The 18,501-nt window shown below is 57.3% G+C and overlaps 1 protein-coding gene across 5 annotated transcripts in view; it reads right to left on the bottom strand.

Annotated features, from left to right (window-relative positions):
* The window catches only part of ZMIZ1 (zinc finger MIZ-type containing 1), a 181,366-nt gene that overhangs the window by 85,965 nt on the left and 76,900 nt on the right, over positions 1-18,501 (bottom strand). For 4 of the 5 annotated variants that reach the window (XM_029932022.1, XM_029932026.1, XM_029932025.1 and 1 more), the window contains exons 3-5: positions 17,938-18,046; positions 11,408-11,521; positions 3,812-3,917 (exon numbers count right to left, since the gene is read on the bottom strand). In XM_029932022.1, coding sequence (XP_029787882.1) covers positions 3,812-3,917; positions 11,408-11,521; positions 17,938-17,997 — 280 coding nt within the window. In that variant the 5' untranslated portion in view covers positions 17,998-18,046. Of the gene's footprint in view, positions 1-3,811; positions 3,918-11,407; positions 11,522-17,937; positions 18,191-18,501 lie in introns of those variants that run through there. The other variant, XM_029932024.1, reaches the window with a different exon arrangement.

Raw genomic sequence — 18,501 nt, 5'->3', positions numbered from 1 at the left:
GACCCCCCCCACGCTCACCGCACACACATGGACACATACTCCCACGGACGCACATACACATGCGCTCACCACCACACACACACACAGACATGTACCCCCACAGACACATATACACACGTACTCCCCCCACCAGACACAGACACACACACACAGACGTACACACATCACACAGGGAGAAAGTTAAGGGCACCAGGGAAGGGAAGGGATGCCGCAGAGACCCTCAGGAAGAAAGGGGAGGGAGCGACTAGAAGGGCGAAAACTGCTCTGGCAGGTCGGACATGAGGACATGACAGGAGCTAGGGCAGAGGCAGGGAGGAGGGTGAGAGGTAGCTACGGACAGAGCACATTCTAGAACTGCCACGGCCTGGCCAGCAGAGGCCTGGGCGGGCCTGGCTGTGGCCAGTGTGGCCACTGCACACACACCGGAGGCCACAGAGACCCTCAAGCTGCACCCACGCGCAGCCACAGAGCCTCAGGGAAATGGAGCCCGGGGACACCACCTCACAGGGCAGCAAAAGCCTTAGAGCCATGGGGAGCCTTGGGGAGGGGTGAAGGAGGGCGAGAACAGGGAAGGGGGCAGGAAAGTATACTGTTTGGCACCCCAGTGCGTCAGGTAGTGGCGGGGCCTCACTTCCAAGATGGGGGATCGCAATCCTCCCAGGCATCCTGACAGATGTGGCCGTGGCCCCGGGAGGTGGGCTCCACAGTGAGGACGGGGCCAGGGCTGGAGCCGCCTCTGGGACTCGGGGCCCCTGCTCCAGTCCCCTGGCTTCCGTCCCTCACAGGGTCCAGTGGGCCCCGGTGGCCCCTGCATCCTCCCAACGAGACCCGCAGTTGAAGCCTTCAACCTCACGCATTTCCAGAGGAAGGGCCAAGCAGACGCATGGCTGGATGGCTGAGTGCTGAGGCCCAGACTTCTCAAGGGGCTGGGGGTGACCTGGGAGAGGTGGTTAGTCATGGCTGTCGGTGCCGACAGGAGTTTGCCTGCCAAGAAGGGAATTCAAACTGTAGAGAAGCCACAGGGTTGGCTGGGCCTCAGTGTTCTCAGCTGCAGAATGGGTATGCCGAGGCCTCACCTCAGGGGCCTATGGCATATCATAGGACTTAAGAGACACAAGGCCTGGGAAAAGGCTCGATAAACTGTAAAGAGCTGTGCACAACTGGGAGTGCAAACAGGGAAGAACAAAGCCCTTGTTTCCGGAGAATCGAGGCCAGAAAATACCACTTAGCAAGGGCAGGGCCATGCTAGAGAGACTTGAGCAAAGTAAAGGGCTCTCCCACTTGGAGTAGCTTCCCAGACCCCGCCCGGGGACACAGGGGCCTTCCAAGTCTAGGTCCAGAGGCAGCATGGGTTGAAGTCCCAGCTCGATCACTGACAAGCTGTGTGACAACAGGTTAAGTCACAAACCTCTCTGAGCTCCATTTTCTCAGCCACAAATACAGAAAACACCCCGAGTCTCACAAAGCTGAGCACTGTGCTGAGGGAGAGAGCACCCAGCACGGACCAGTAGGGGCATGAGAGGCCCCTTCCCCCAGGAGGATACAGCTGGGGCTTCTGGGAAAGCCCGTTCTCCTGTTTTCCTCCTAGCCCTCTGGCCATGCTACCCTGGACTTGGTTTTGCCTCTTACATACCCTCTGGATTCACCCCCTTCCCTTTACTGCACAGGAAGTGGGACCTTCCTGGTCTGGCCACCATCATCCCGATGTCCCCATCAATCTGCCACCTGGCTCCCAGCATCTACACTGCCCCCCTCCCCTGTGCAATCTGTTCTTCCCAAGAAGCCAGAGCCATCTTTGCAAAATGCGAATTTAGTCACGTTTTCATTGCTCTTAGTACAAAACCCACAACCCTTCAAGACAGGCAGGCCCTGTGTGTCTAACTGCCATTGACTTCCACCTCTGGGCTTTGGAACCACTACCCTCATTTTAGTTCTGCTGAAAAGCCATGCTTCCTTCTACCTCAGGACCTTTGCTCAGGCTGTTCCTCTTTTTCTTTACCTATTCAGCACTTCTCAACCTTCAGGCCCCAGGGAAGCCTTCCCCCGCCCCCGAGGGATCTCACAGCACCCCTGACTTTTCCTTCATGGAATTTAGCTCAGCTCGAATTTACATACAGGCAAATGCACACCCACACATGCACACCCACCTACACCTACGGTTCTACGGTCTTTTTCTTTTCTCCTAGACAAGAGGTCAGAGAAACCAGAGCCAATCACCTAATTTTGTAAATGAGGTTTTATTGGAACTAGCCACACTCACCTGTTTAAATACCATCTACATTTGCTTTTGTATAGCCCGCAAGGCCCAAGCTATTTACTATCCGGCTCTTTGCGGAAGTTTGCTGACCTCCGCTCTAAACTGTAAGTTTCCCGAGGTGGGACCACATCTGTTGAATTCCTCGCCAAAACGCATACCTGGCCAGGTGCCCGCACAAGACAGGAGCTTAACAGAGATATGGATATAAATGTTTCTTGGATAAGTAGCAATTTTTACCTCGTCAAAATTGTATTGACTTTAGTTATTATTAAAACTGCAGAGCCCATCAGGAATAGACGTCACTTATGAGATTTCAAGACCATTTTCTGGCAAGCAGTTCAATACAACAGCCACATCCCAGCACCGGCTGGCATGTCCAGCATCTTCCAGAGGCTACAGGCTGACTGTAATTTCATGCACCTTCCATAAATGACCCACTGTCCGTGTGCAAAGTCTCCATAAATGACCCACCGTCTGTGTGCATGGTCTCCAAACATACTTGGAGGGGAGCCTGAACCCGCCCCCGAGAGATGACGGGCTGAGCAGATTTACGAAAATACGTTGTGAGACGTTCTTTCCGTGTTTTTGTTAAGGCTGTTTCTATATATACTCCAAAGAACCGAATGACGGATTCAGAGAAAACGTCTGTTTTATTGTCATACAAAGGAAATAACGGATCTTTTTTCTTCTCCAACGAGTCACTCTAACATAAAACACGTTAACATGTAGACGCTGTGTTTGGCAGTGCACATGTTTCTAGAACTTACGATGATGACCCCCGCAGGGGAGGTCTCCCTGTCAGTCCTGTCTTCCCGAGGAGATCCACTGAGGCTCGGAGGCCGCTCACACAGCAAGTGACAGGGCTGGGGTGTCCCAGTTCTGTCGGGAGTTAATGCGTACACTGCACCCCCTCCTTACGCAAGATACTGAGGATGGTGGGAGACGTAAAACTGTATCTTTGGTGTCATGAAAGCCCTCCCACAGAATGCTGCTAGCACCTTCTATCACCTCTCATTCACTTAGGGGCAGGAGGTCCCAAGCCCTGACAAAGTTGCAAAGGATACGATTATGCAGAGCAGCCCTTCAGAGCCCTGCCTGTACTGACTCACTTTCCCTTTGTGTTTTAAGCACAAATGTTTTGAATGAACACAGTGGCGTGTCAAGGTTAAGAATGCTGACGCTGGAGTACAGGCCCAGCGCTGCCACTTTGCAGCTGTGTGACCTGAGAAGCCTCTCCAGCTTCTCGGAGCCTCAGTTTCCTGGTTTGTAAAGCAGGAATGGTCACAGTGCTTATGCCAAGGGGTCGAAATGAGATGGAAGGTGTCTGGGCTGTGGGGTGCCCTGGGACCCTCACCGGCCCTGACGCACCCCCACAGGTAAAAGTGCTGCCTGAGAGGAGGGATGAGCCTCAGCCAGGGGCTGCCCAGCCTGGGGGGACGCACTGAGGCTCCTTGGAGGCCCGCACCACACCTGGATGAACTGCGGCCCTGGGTTAGAACCTGGTTATACCCCCACCGCCCGGTGACATCCGCGGAGCCCCCAGCGGTCACCTACCTGCAGACTTCGGAGTGAACTTGTCTCGGTTTGCAGCACACACCGCCAGCAGTCGGTAACCGAGGTCCAGGTCGAACCCTTGCTGGGCTGCCACCCGACTGACCACCTGCCAGCAAGAAGGAGAGCAAGGACGGGGTGAGTCGCTGCCAGCGCCTGGCCTCCGAGCTCAGAGTGGCAGAGGTGTCCATTTCATGGGGGAGGCAGGGGAGAGGGGCGGGCTAAGGCAGGTACCCCCAAGATTGGGCAGAGCTGGGACTCAGACTGGGCCTTGCTCAATCACTCAGCAAACCCTAATAAGCACCTCCTCCATGCCAGGCCCTGGGATCCTGGCCCCTGCCCTTGGGGGTTGCCAGTCTGCTGGTGGGCCTGACCCCAAAGCCCAGGCCCTACAGCTTTCAAGGACTCGATCTGGCCACATCCCAGAAGGTGGCAAGGGGTGTGGGGGGGGGGGGCTGTACCACCATGTTTCCAGGCCTCTCTTCCCCCAGAGCAGCTCCCCAAACTCTCTTCTGAGTCCAGGCATCCCAGGAAGTCCCCTGATACCTCTTCCCATCCACTCCCAGAGCTGCTGCACCCACCCATCAGGAATGCTCACTGCCTTCACTACTCCAGGCATGGTTCCCACCCAGCCGCATCGCTTCCTCCTGAGTCAAAATCTGTGCTTGTGGAGCAGCCCTGGACATGACTTCATGAAGCTTCAGCTCACAGATGCCTGACAGAGCGCTAAGGCTTTTCCAGACACACATGCTATGCTCCCCAGCACTCAGCTCTGGGCCGGGGGACCTGCAGCCTCTCAGACCCCAGCCCAGAGGCTGCAGGCCCCTCATGCTCAGCCTGGGGTCTGCATCCGGTGCCAAGCACCTGCTCAGGACATGGGAGGCGCTCATGAGTGTGTGGATGGAAGCTTGCTAACAGCTGTGTATTTGGAGCCCGGAGGTCCCTTCCTTCTCTTTGAGAACCTCTGGAGTACGGGCCAGAAGGGGGACAGGCAAGGGGCTAGGAGGGCTGATAGTTCCCAGGAGCAGGGTGGGTTGGGGTGCTCCCTGGGGGATGCATGAACGGCTCTGCAGGCCCTGACCCATCGGCTTCACTCCCCCACTTCCCAGGTGTCCTGCCGTGCGGCCAGACCGGCTCCCTCCTGCCCACCTTCCTCCTTAACAGCGACAAAATTAGGTTTACTTATTAAGAAGGAAGGCTATTGGAAAATGGAGTTGGTGCAGGCTAAGAGCTGGGGCGGCTAGGGCCGGGTGGGAAGGCAGTACTCCTAGATGTGGGAGCTCGGTCTTTTGAGAAAGAGAAGACTCCATTAGCAAGCGGTTGGGGACTGCTTGCCCCAGAGGCTCTCGGAGGTGATCAGAGGGTCTCAGGCTGCCACGGGGCTTGGCCCAGCCTCTGTAATAGTTCCTCACGATCTGCTTTATATTTATATTTAAGGGTTCGTTACAAGGGCTCTAGGGCTAAAAAGAATAGGAAAACAGCGAATCTAGGCCAGCCCTCTCATTTAAAATGTATGGACATGGGGCACCTGGGTGGCTCAGCCGGTTAAGCATCCGACTTCGGCTCCAGTCATGATCTCACAGTTCGTGAGTTCGAGCCCCACCTCGGGCTCTGTGCTGAGAGCTCAGAGCCTGGAGCCTACTTCGGATTCTGTGTCTCCCTCTCTGTTCCCTCCTCCCCAGCTTGCACTCTGTCTCTCTCAAAAATAAATAAACACTAAAAAAAGAAAAGTGTGGACACTTACAGCCTGGAGAGGCTGCCCATGTGAACCAGGGAACAGCCAGGGGACTCCCCTCCCCAGAACTACCGCAGCCTCTTGGAATGGGGCCCTGTCTCCCCGCCACCCCCGTCTCCTAGGAACGCCCAGGGCAAGGGGGAAAAAGGACTTCTCAGGTTTGAATGTTTGCTCAGCGTCTCTTTTCCCCAGGCCTCTTTCCACAGGCTCCGTTGGCCCCTGACTGTGGTTCTCACAGCACCCCCCGCCCCTACCCACCCCCCAGGATCCAGAGGCTCTGGGCTGGGCAACCTCACTGTGAGTCTCACCACCCAAGCAGAAAAACCAAGGCCACTTATTTACTCTGTGGCCTGTTGAACATTTCAGGTCCGGAGACAGACACTCCGGTGGGTCCAGAAAGGTCACTTCGGCTTAGATGTTGACTCTGGTGCCCTTTACTTTGGTGGAAGCTTGGGGCGGATGTGAGTGAGCATGGTTTGTTTGGATGAGTGCATCAGCGAGGCTGCTGTTTGTGGGACATGTTGACAAGGGCGAGCGGTGTAATGACAATACTAGCTCCCGGGCATGGGGGCCAAGTAAAAGCTCCATGCGCGGCCAAGTGCCAAATTCTTACGACAGCTCCAGGAGGAGGTATGTTCTTATCTCTGTTTCACAGATGAGGAAACTAAGTATGAAAAACAGCCAAAGGTTACAAATCTTGTCTACGATAGAGCTGGGCTGCCATCCCAGGCGGCGGCCTGCAGAATCTGGGCTCCTTCCATGAGGGACCTCCTGTATAACCCCAGAGGGGTTAACACCGTAACTGCACAGAGAACCCTCAGGCCCTGTGTTGAGGGCAGGGAGGCAAAGGTCCCTCTGTTGGGCCAATACTGGCTAGTCCTGTTGCTCTGGTTTAAAAAAGAAAAAAAAAAAACAATCTAAATTGAGCAAGAGGGGCCTGGTGCTGGTATCAGGACTGCCCTGCAGGTCTGGGAAGGTCTGCTTGTCACCAAATCCCCTGAGCCACAGAGTTCAGAAGGGTCACCGGCCACAGCTTCCTTTCACGGAGGCCCAGAGAGGGTAGGGCCTCGCTAAAGGTCAGCACAGGACAGGTCTGGTGAAGCTGGACCCTGAGGCCCTCGAGTGCCTTATGTGCACACCCTGGCTTCCGCTGGCCCAGCCTGAGGACCCCCAGGGAAGGCCCGTGAGGTGGGTCTGACTGACGGGGTGGGGTGCGGGAGTGGTGGTGGTAGACTTAGCTGTGTAGCCTGTTGTGTTTCAGAGGCCTGCTCCCACCTCAGTGGGCATGGAACCTTCTGGAAGGTGGGCCAAGGAAGACCCCCCCCCCCCCTTACTCCACACAGGCCTCCAGGAGGCACTGCTGCTCTCTGCTGGCTGCCCAGGCCCAGCCAGCTCCTGGCAGCCTGAGACGGAGACCCTGGGCCCCAGAGGGACCTACAGGTCAGAGTTCAGCCTCTCGCGCCACAGAGAGGGAAACGGAAGCCCAGAGATGACAGAGGGCATGTGCTCAAGGTCACACAGCCAGTTACGCCAGTCCCACAAGGAGAGTGTGCTGTCTTGAGAAAGCGTGAGCCTCTAGGCTGCGAAGCAGGACAAGCTGTCTGGAAGATGCTAGAGAAGGGATTTCTGCACCTGGCGTGAGGCTGGGTTCTGACACCCTCTGAGGGTATCATGACAACTGGAGGCACGTCAGGCCTGTGCTCCAATTCTGCTTCACCCTAACCTGTGCAACCCACGCCAGGTTCCTTAACCTCTCTGAGCCTCAGGTTTTTGCTCTGTAAAAGTGCATGGACGTCCTCTATTTCCCAGGTTGTGTGCTGGGGGCTCTGGCAGTTCCGTGGGTCCTGGTTCTGTCTCATGGTCATGACACAAGCCCCTCAGGGCACAGCCCTCACTTCCCTCTTTCCCCATCCCCCATCTTCATCTCAGTGCAGGTGGCGGCAGGTGTCTGTGGCTGTCGTCGCTGCTGCTTTGGAGTCAGGCACCAGTTGGGGTTCTGGTTCTGCCGCTTGCTAGTTGTCCGACCTCACCCAAGTGACTCAGCCTCTCTGGGCCTCCGTCTGCTCGCCCATGCAGTGCCCTCGTTGAGAGGCTGGGAGTCGGACTAGGTGCACAGCTCAGTGAGTACTATTTATGGACACCCCCTGACAGCTTCAGCAGCGGGTTCTTTGAGGCTCTGGGGAGGCACTGCTGGAGAGATGGGGCTGGCACTGCTGTTCCCTCTGCCACCTCCTCTCCTTCCTGCCTCCCCTCTCCTGCTCCCTGGTCTCTTTCTTTCTGTTCCTGGAGCATAGCAAGTGTGCCCCACCTTCGGGGAGGAAGAATGAGTGAGTCCAGACAGGCCCGATTTTAAGGGAAGGGTCAGGAAGTGAGCTGCTGGCACGGTTAGAGAAACCCTGGTCTGAGGTGGTGACCATGGCTCACAGCCATCACCCCTTGGGAGGGGCCCCAGGGCTCCTGCGCGTCTGTATCCTGGGGTCAGAGGCCGTGAAGGGGAGGGTGGGGCAGGGGACTGCTGGCTGCTTTTGACCCCCAGGGCCCAGCCCCAGTGTGACAAACTGAGGCTGACTGAGGCTAAGAGGTTTTTAATTTCTATCCTCCAAGGAAGCCGGATCCAGAGGAAATTTGTTCCCAGGGGTCACTCAGGGGATGGTAGCAACACTCAGCCTGCCCCTGGATGGGGAGGGGTGCAGCTCTCCCCTGTTTAGGCCCCGTGGGATCTCTGACCTCCCCCATCCTGTCCCTCCTGTGTGACATGGCTGGGGCTGAGGATGTGCAGGGAGACAGAAGGACAGCAGCAGGGCTCTGGGGGGTCAGTAGTACTGGCTGGGGCCGGTAGCAAGCTCCCTCCGCCACCCCTCAGTTGCTGGAAGTGATGATCCTTCCCCTCCTGCCCTGCAGGGACTTCGTAAGGATTGAAGGAGCCAGGAAATCACCGTGGGTCCGGAGTCTCCTGTGAACCCCATTCCCCACACTTCTTTGCTGCTGGTTCTGCTGAGCTCCAAGGGACAGTCAAACTCATATCCCTGCACCTGTGGCCCCTTTCTGGCTAAGCAGCAGGCCAGCGAGGTGGGGGTCAAAGGCCACCTTGGACCAAGGGTGTGCCTTAGGCTTTGCTGTGATGAGGAGCGGCCCAGGAGAGCTGGCACTGTGCCTCTGTCCACACAGCTGCCCCTGCCCAGGAAGCCACAGCCTCCCCACTGGCTAGTGAGATCCTCCAGGCTCCTTCCTGGGCCCCCTCCTCTGGGAAGACCTCCAGAATCCTTCCAGCCTATCCTCCAAAGATGCTCCCCTTAGAGTTCCTATCCTCAGACAAACCACATCCCCCTGCTCACCTGCCTAAGACCCCTCAAGGCCCTCCATCACCCTTCAGATAATATCCAAGCTCTTCTTCCTCAGCCTGCAGGCCCTGTCTTAGCTTGTTTCTGCTTCCCTTTTTGACCTTTTCTTGTATCCTTCTCCCTCTTCTGTGCTCCAGCCATCTGAGACTTCTTTCTGTTCCTTGAACAAATCAAGCCTCAGGGCCTTTGCACTAGCAGTTCCCTCTGCCTGGAGCACCCTTCCCTCTCATGGAGGACTCTTTCTTGCCATTCAGGTCTCAGCTGGGGGTTACCTCCTCAGGAGACTTCTCCCAACCGGCACTCCAGCCGCTCTCACAGGGACCAGTGTCTGTCCTTATTCACTCTTTTATGAGTTCAGTGCCCACTTCCTCCGCTGGAACAGACGCTGCTTGAGAGAGGTCCACTGGGCTTACGGCATTCCTCCAGTGCCCGGCATAGGGCCTCAGCGAGTGTCTGTTAAATGGCTTAAATGGCAGGGCCGGGGTAGGGCCAGCTGCTGGTCATCTCACACCCCAATGGCCATCCATTGTCTGATATGGCTCTCAATCCCTATATCCCAGGCTGGGCCAGGCTCCGGGCGGGGTGCTGGGGGATTGAGGAGGCCAGTCTGGCCACACCTCGTGCATGGTCCCCCCCTCCTACTTGACTTATGGCTGCCGGCAGCTGGGATGGGAACAAGGGGGCCTCTCGTAACATCTGTCCCTGCCTGCGGGGCTTAGCCTGAACCAGGATCCCCGCAAAGAGGATTAAGGGAGCTGGGAGAGGGAGGGGAGCCCAGTGGGCTGGAGAACGAGGAGGGCCGCACAGTGCAGGCAGCCATCTGATTTGGCCTGGTGACTCTAAGGGCGCCAGATAGCATCGGCCCTGGGCAAAGAGGGGCCCTGATGAGCTGCTCCCCTGGCTGGCATCCCTACTGGCCGAGAGGCAGAGGGGTCTCAGCTTGAATCCCACACCCACTTCTAACTGGCTGTGTGACCTTGGGAAGCCATCACAGCAAGCCTCAGTTTTCTCCTCTATAAAATGGGGACAGTTGCAGGGCCAGCTTCCTGGGGGCATGAGGACTCAGTGAGAAGGTCTATGCAGTGGACCAAGCTCAGTGGCAGGTGCAGAACGGGTGTTTTATAACGATGCCCCATGAGAATGTCACTCTTCTGTTTGCTCCAGGCCAAGGCCATGCTGGGCCTTTTACCTCCCTCCTACCTGGAGCTTTTCAGGGAACATGGTGCCCTTGAACTTCACCTAAGATTCCTACCTGGCCAGGCATCTGCCTTGGCCCCTCCTCTCCGAGCCTTGGGGTAGGTGGGGTCTCCAGCCATTTGTTTACTCATGTTTCCTTCAAAGTGGACCCAGGGGGCCTCTGAGAAGCTGCCACGCTGCCCCCCGAGGCTCCCTCGAGCTCACGGGTGCACGTCACACGGCTGGGGTCATTTGCAAGCAGCGAGCTCCTTCCCCATGGCTGCCAGCCAGTGAGCTCTGAGGCTTGGCAAATCATGCCACTCGCTCTGGGCCTGGCCCCTGCCCAGCCTGCATCCTAGGCCTTTACCAAGCCGAGTGACTTTCAGCTCCCTGGGCCTTTGCACATGCTGTCCGAGATACCCGCACGCATGTCTGTAGTTCCTTGCCTCAGTTTCCTGCCAGCTACCCCACCTCCCAGCCAGTTAATGCTTCCCTTCTCTTCACCTTGGACACAATTGTCTCGGCCATCTCTTTCCACATTTGTCTCCCGCTAAAGAGGACATCAGGCTTGGCAAAGTCTTCTTCTGTGGTTTCCCAGGACTTCGCAGAGGGGATCGTATGTAATAAATGAGGGATCCATCAATGTTTATTTGGATAGATGGATGGATGTCATAGGAGCTCATTAAATGCTTATATGAATGGGTAGAAGAATGGATGACTACAGAAAGGGCTCGATAGAGGTTTGCCCAAATGGAGGAATGAACGACTGCATAAAAGAATGGCTCAGGCTGCCTGGGTGGCTCAGTCGGTTAAGTGGCTGCCTCTTGGTTTCAGCTCAGGTCATGATCTTGCGGTTTGTGAGTTCGAGCCGGGCATCAGGCTCTGTGCTGATACTTCCCACCTCCCTCCCTGATAGTGCAGAGCCTGCTTGGGACTCTCTCTCTTTTTTTCTCTCACTCTGCCCCTCCTCCTGTGTGTGTGCACTCTCTCTCCCCCTCTCTCCAAATAGATAAACTTTTTTTTTAAAGAATGGCTAAAAATTCTGCTTTGCTGAGGGTGAACCTTTACCCTCACCAGACCTGAACCCCCCTCCCCACCCAGGGAGGCCCTGTGCTTTCAGTCAGATGTGGGGAGCCCACATCCCTCTGAAGGCTGTGTCTCCCCATCAGGCTGGTTCTCTGGAAGCTGTATGTAGGGGGGTGCACACAGAAGGGCTGTCCCCTCTGGCGCTGCTGTCTTTCTCTCTCTCATCCTCTGTTATCTGCAGCTTCTCCAACAGCTGGACAGGCACATGCGTCCCCTGGCATCCTCCCCAGGTGCAGGTGGGGGAGGGGGAGGCAGACTCACCGTCAGGCAGCCCATCAGGCTCTGCTCGAAGGGCCGCTGGAAGGCTCGCGGGTCCCCACACCAGTCCAGCAGCTCTGTGGCGGCATTGTGGAAGTTAGCAGGGTTCTGTAAGTGCTGTGGGAGAAGGAAGGAGGCAGCATGAAGCTCCAGGAACATGGCCAGCAGGACAGCGTGGGGGTCTGGGGTGGTGAAGACCCCGGGCCTCCCAAGGGAGGAGACTTGAAGAAAGGGGCGGATCAGGAATAAGGAATCTTCTCAGACTCCCTCTCGTTCACTCTCCCTTTGTGTCCACCCCATCTGGTCTCTGGCAGGATGGGGGTTAGTAGCCCCATTGCCAGGATAGGAAAACCAAGGTCTAGAGAAAGATAATAATATTAAAGTGCTTTCTGGATGTTGGTAGTGGGGGCAGGTGAGCTCTGCAGGGTTCAGGAGGGGAGCCTGTGGGCCCCAAGCTTGGGGGCTAGGTTTCCCCGAGCCAGGGCAGCCTTGCCCTGGCGATTCCTCCTTGGTGAAGCCTGCTCCAGCTACCCAACGCCGCCACCACCACCACCACCACGATCCAGGTCTGGACGTCCGCCAGTCTGGCTTCAGAGCAAGCATGGTCATGACCAAACAAGGGAAGGGGCCAGGTGGATCAGGAAGAGACCTCCAGGCCAAACTCAGCCAGGGAATCGAACTATAAGCACACTGCACCCAGGCTCTTCTCACACGGTGGGGGGTGTGTGTGTCTGGTATATGTAACTTAGCTCCCCAAAGCCAGATTTCCCGTCCCCAGTCTGGCTAGGCTGGGGACCTGCTGGCATGGTCAGGAGGGGACCCTGCCTGAGCTCAAGCTCCTCCCAGTCAGGGGTTCTGAGTTGACAGAGACTGAAGTTTGGCACCAAGGCCTCCAGATTCTGCTTCAGACCCAGGCCACATGGCTGTCTGGGGCGGGAGGGGGGGGGGTATGGGGGGGCGTGGCTTCACTCTTTAATCCCCGCCCAGGTCTTCCCAGGCCCCACGGAGATGGGCCTTAGCCCAGGGGATGAGTGCCAGGGTCACACAGCAGATTAGGAGCAGAGCCTGGATCCCAGCAATGGGTCCTCTGGAGGGACACCTAGAGTGTGTCCACAAGGGTCAGAGATTAAGCCAGTGACAAAAAGATGGGGGGGGCTTCCAAGGGCCTTGTTGCTCTGGTCCTGGGAGAGACAGGCAACAGTAGCTCCGCGCCCCCCCCCCCCCAAGGCCCTGCACTCTGTCCCAACCTACAGCTCCAGTCTGCCCTGGAGCGGAGACAGGGAGGGGTCTCAGCAGCTGCCAGGTCCCAGGATTGGAAAGGAATGGAATGTACAGTGCCCCGGGGGCTCCCTCTGCCTCACCTCCTGCTTGCTGCTGACCCAGGGCAGTCCATCACCTTCCCGAAACTAAGCTGTCCCTTCTGTAAAAGGAGGATGACCCACCATGGCTTAGCGGTGGGAATTTTTGTTTCTTTTGCCCAGGATTTTGTGACTATCATTACAATGTGGTCCTTGCAAGAAAGATTTAAAAATGGACGGAAAAAAGTGAAATGCCTTGGAACAAAGTGCCTCTGGGGCATCTGGGTGGCTCAGTTGGTTAAGCATCCGACTTCGGCCCAGGTCATGATCTCTAGGTTTGTGAGTTCTAGCCCTTCATCGGGCTCTGTGCTGACAGCTCAGAGCCTGAAGCCTGCTTTGGATTCTGTGTCTCCACCTCTTTTGGTCCCTCCCATGCTCATGCTCTGTCTCTCTCTGTCTCTCAATAATAAATAAACATTAAAAAAAAATTTTTTTTTAAATGAGGTGCCTCTGGGGGAGAAAGGGGAGAGGGAGCAGCGAAGGAGAGAGAGCAGGAGAACAGCAGCAGGCCCCCCTGTCACGGGGCTGGGGAGGGCTGGACAAGAGGAGGCTCAAGCAGCCCCTGGCGAGGCGCCTGGCACGTGGGGGGCTCCCACAAGGGGCTGCCCTTGGCCCTGACTGCCTCCTGGAGTCTCCCAGGGAAAGCACAGCTGTTCTGTGCAGCTCTCCACCCTGGCTCGCACAGGCAGAGCTGGGAGGAACCTGTACAGGGAGAAAAGGGCCCTTGGAGAGGGCAGCAGTAGGTCCTCACCTCTGCCTCCCGTGCTCTCTTTAAAGCGTGCCCCCTCCGAGGCCAGGCTACTGGCTGTCTGGGCTTCAAGTGGAAAGCCATGCAAATTGGCTAATTCCCAGCCCAGCAGCCTCCCTCTGCTAACCGAGTTGTTCCGTTTAGTTACGTGATGTCACACCCAATTAGCAAGGTCAGCAGCTACCACATGCTGCTCCCAGAGCTGCCCACCCACAGCACCCTCACCCTGCAGGGCTACTGGGCTCACAAGTGGCCTGTGAGGCCAGTCCCAAGGGCCCAGTTTTGTTTTGGCCCTGGAGCACACAGCCGTATCTTGGCCAGCCCACCTTCAAGCTTCCCCACCTTGTGGCAGCCAGCTCACATGGCCTTCAGGTTGGGCTATGGGTGGTCACTGGTGGGCGTGACTCACTGGTAGAAAGAATGCCAGGCATCCCGCCATTCAGTGGCTGGGGCTCTGTGGCCTTGGCCCAAGACCCCTGCCCTCTCTGTGCTTTTGTTTCCCATTTCGACTATGAGGTCACTGGACGGCACAGGAATGGGCGACCAGGGTCCGACCTCTCTCAGCCCCTGAGCCACACAGTCCTAGGAGTGCTCCTGAGCCTCAGGTCCCTCGTTGGTAAGATGGGGTGGTGACCGCTTACAGGACTGCAACAGGAGCGATTTAAATAACGACATCCCCCTTACAAAGTAGGTGCCAGAAAAGGCTGCTATCGCTCTGATCTTGGTACAGTTTCTTCTCTCCTATGAGCATCTGGAGAGCAGAAATAGTGCCCTGTTCACCTCTGGAACTCTTAAGACTGGCACAAGGCCAGGCCCATGCAGAAATGGTTGGTGAGCAGTTAACTGTCCAAAGGATGGGCCATCTGTGTTGTAGGCCAGCCACCTAGCCACTTCAGCACAGGTCCCTCGTGGCATGGGGAGTGGCCAGCCTTTGACAGTCAGGGAATGGGAGCACAGATTTGAGTCATAGGCAGAGGCCTCCCTGGCTGTTGTTCTCCCTGGGTCCTAGTACTACCTCTCCTCGCACCAGGAAGTCAGCCTGTCTCCACAATTCCTCAGAAGATCTGGGCTATATCCACTGGCCACTGAGTCCCCTGGGGTAGGAGGAGGGGACAACGAAGCCTAGACCATGTTGGACAACAAAGCCCAGACCAAGGGATAAATGCATCTTCCTATTAGTCTATCTGTAAATCAAACAATCTGTCCATCTATCCAAAAATGATTCAGTCCGTCCATCCATCCATCCATCTATCCCCTTGTCCACTTACCCAGTCAACCATTCACTATTTTATTCATTTCTCATCTATCCATCATCCACCCACCTATCTATATCTATCCATCCAGAATTTATCCAACCTCCCGTCCATCATTCATTCATCCATTTATGCATCCATCATCTGTGTCTACTGCCCATCTGCCCAACCCTATGTCCAACCATCCCGTGGTCCACTCATTCCCTTAGCTCTCCATCCATCAGTTCACTCTTCTCCTGCTTCCCCAGAACTTACGTGGGCCCTGCCCTGCCCTTGGCACTGTGCTAGGCTCTGCTGACTTTGTGATGAATACGGCCTATCCTCTGCCCCTAGGAACTTAGCCTGGTGGGAGGCCCAAAACGTGCCCCCACAGGGCCTCTAGCTCAAGGGAGAAAGAGCAGGGTGGGTGAGGTGGCCAGGTGCCCAGGAAGCAGTGGGGCTCAGAGATGGAGGTGCAGATGCTCAGAAGGGCCCATGGGGTTGGGGGAGGCTGCTGTGCAAGACTTCGATAATTTGTATGGCTTTGCACGTGCAGCCCAGATGTGCCTGTGACCTCTGAGAGGAGCACATTGTAGAGAGGGCACCGATTCTTCTAGTGCCTAGAACTTAGGGGCGGTGGGGGGGGGGGAGGAGGCAGCCTAGCCAGCGGCCAGGAGGAAAGAAGGGCAGCAGGGTGCTTGGAAGGTGGTACATGTGAGCAATGGCTAGAACCAGGGTAGGGGTGATGGGAATGGGGGTGGGGGAACGGGTTGTCTTCCTGTAGAAGTGAGGCAGGGCTGGGAGTCGGAGGCTGCAAAGCCCCCCTATGGGAGCCACCCGCCAGAGCTAGGCACAGCCAACACATCTGTCATCCTCAGAGCATGCAGACCTGCTTGCTTTTCTCTTCTGATTAGGAGAGAGGATGTCTGAGAATCAACAGTCTTCGGCCAGACATGCTGCCCTCTGGGGCAGCTGTGGAGCAGACAGACGTTAAGTGCTGAGCTGTGTCTGGCCGGAGGTGTGGAGTGGGGTGTGGGAGCGTAGGGAGCTCTGGATGGCCCGGGCGGGGGCAGGGGGTGGGGCGGCATCTGCATGGCCAGCTCACCCTCGCAAACGTGTCAGGGTCTGGCCCCGGTGCAGAGCTCTGCGTGCATGCATGTGCGCATGCGCAGGTCGGGCAGGCTGAGGGAGGGCAGCCGAGGAGATATGGCCTTGCAGCTGCCCAAGCATACGTGGGCTGGGCATCCGACATGATGCCATTCTACAGACCTAGCGGGGTGAAGTGGCTGCCTAGGCAGCTAGCACCTGATGGAATGGGGGCTTAGGCTCGTGGGCTGGGGAATCTGAGCCCGGGGTGCCATGCTTCAAAGAGGTATAGGGCACCCTGATTTCTGGCGGTGCAGAGCCGGGCACGGGAGAAACGACAGGGTGCGAGCAGGTCTCCAAAGAGGCCCCATACCTGGCGCGAGGAGGGGCTCATGCAGGGCAGCCTGGCTGCACTGGTGGAGCTGGAGGCCACCAACGGCCGATCCCTCGGGGCTGCGGGAAGTGGGCCCATGGGCTAAGCTGGGAGAGAGCCCTGCGGAGCCTCGTGGAGGCGGTTAAGAGCAGGGTTGGAGGGACAGCACCGTCTGGCTTCTATTCTGTGACTGGGAGCAGAGGCATAATTGGCGTTTGGGAGAGCGGTTTGGGCTGAGTTCAATCTGTAACAAGTCTTCTTCAATTTCCTTTCCTCAGACCCTGCCTGGGCTTCCGAGAGAGAGAGAGCTGTGCTCGAGGCTTAGGAGAAGACACCTGCTCTCGTTTCTGAGGACCAGCCTCAGTTCCTCTGTGCCCGGGCACTCAGGGAGGGTGCGCTTCCAGCTCTGCCCCCCAGCGGTCCTGAGGACGGTGGCCCATACTGGTGACCTGAGTGTCCTGTTAAGTCACCTAAGCTCACAGCCTCACCCCAGCACTTGCCTCCCTGCCACTGAGAACTGAGGACAAGAGCCCGTGCCACCATGTGACAGCCTGGACCTGTGTGATGGGTGGAGAAACAGGCTCAGAGGAAAAAGGGACAGGTCTGAGATAAGGGGCTGTAGGCACATGGAGGAGTGAGGATTTGGGCCCAGGTCTCTTTGATGTCAAAGCCCATGTCCCTTGTACCATATTGCTCCTTCCTGGAGTAAAAGAACAGGTAAGTGGGAGTCTATACAGGCACGGCCACGCAGGGCGGCAAGGAGGCTGCATCCAGAAGGCGGTGCGCCATTCCTGGCCAACCCTGGGGGGCCCCCGCCAACCCTGGTTCAGCAAGGCTTCTTAAAGTGGGGGTGCTCTGAGCCCACCTGGAGTGTGCCCCACCTCTGAACAATCCAGAGGAGGCTGGCATGCAAAGCACCTGCTGAGCGTGGTGGAGCATCGGCAGGAGGCGGGGCTTTCTGCCCCAGGGAGGAGGCCCGCCTCAAACACATGAGGCTGGGCTGTGTGGCTTCAGCCAGCTTCAGCTGGCTCCCTCCTCTTCTCGTGCCTCAGTTACCCTTCCTGTAAGATGATCTAATTTCCCAGAACCTTCTCCTTTCTGTTTCTTTAGCGAGAACCACTGGAGCAGAAGGGCAGGGGGCTCAGGTCTGGGAAGGAGACTAGGGACTTCCCTGCTTCTTCACAGGGGCGCAGGTGGCACAGCAGAGCCCAGAGAAGCATGGCAGTGGCCCAAACTCATACAGCTAAGAAGGGAAGGGGAAGGGAGGGGAGGGAAAGGGAAGATGCGGGGGAAGGGAAAAGGTAGAGGGGAGGAGCAGAGGGGAAGAAGAGGGAAGGGGAGGGAAGGGAAAGGGAGGGAAGGGAAGGGAAGGGAAGGGAAGGGAAGGGAAGGGAAGGGAAGGGTAGGGAAGGGAAAGGAAAAGTAGGGAGGAGAGTGGAGAAGAGGAGAGAAGAAGAGGGGAGGAGAGGGGAGGGAAGGGAAGGGAAGGGCAGGAGGGGAGGGAAGGGACAGGGTGGGGCAGAGCTGGCAGATGAATCCTGCTGTGTGATGCCAGGGTTAGGCTGATCCGTGCCAGCAACATTCTCCTGAGGGGGTCAGAGAGGCCCAGGCAGTCAGCCCCTGGCTGCTGTCACCCCCACCCAGCACCCAGGAGGCCCAGCTACGGAGTGCAGGCCCGCACCTCTCCTGCTCTGCCCGCCTTGCGTGCCCTGCGGTCGCCAGCCGCTCGCACCCACCTGCTTGATGCACTGTAGTCGGTCATTGGTCTGTTGGATGTGCCTGTCCATAGAATTCATTCTGGCCGTGTCACTGGGTTCTACCCGAGAGCCATGAACGGTGTCCAGCCTGTGAAGACAGAGGAGAGTGGGTGTCACGAGGGTGCGCCGGGCCTGGCGGCCTCAGAGCCACTCTCCAGCCCCAAAGCGGACGTGCGGCCCCAGCGGCTCCCAGCAGGTTCTAGGGCCACTTCTAGGGCCCTTTGTGAGCTGTGGCAGCCTCTGTCCCAGCCGGCCCTGCGTCAGAGAGAGGAACTTGTCAGTCGCCCGGCCCACGGGGAACCCCATGTGGGCCGGGAGCAGGAGGTGCCCCTGGGTGATCTCTGGGGATGACTCGCAGGAGCCTGGGCAGGCATGTCTACACGGTAGATGGCATGAACTGCATACTGGGCACACACATTACTGCACACACATGTGTGTGTGTTGGGGGGCAGTGGGGATGGTGACCCCACCTTCAGATTCACAGTTCAGGGCTTAGCCTACATGATGTGGCTCCGTGTGCATGGGCACATGTGTGCTTGTGTG

The sequence above is a fragment of the Suricata suricatta genome, chromosome 2, assembly GCF_006229205.1.
Source record: "Suricata suricatta isolate VVHF042 chromosome 2, meerkat_22Aug2017_6uvM2_HiC, whole genome shotgun sequence".
Taxonomy (NCBI): Eukaryota; Metazoa; Chordata; class Mammalia; order Carnivora; family Herpestidae; genus Suricata; species Suricata suricatta.
This window is presented reverse-complemented; position numbering and strand designations above follow the sequence as displayed.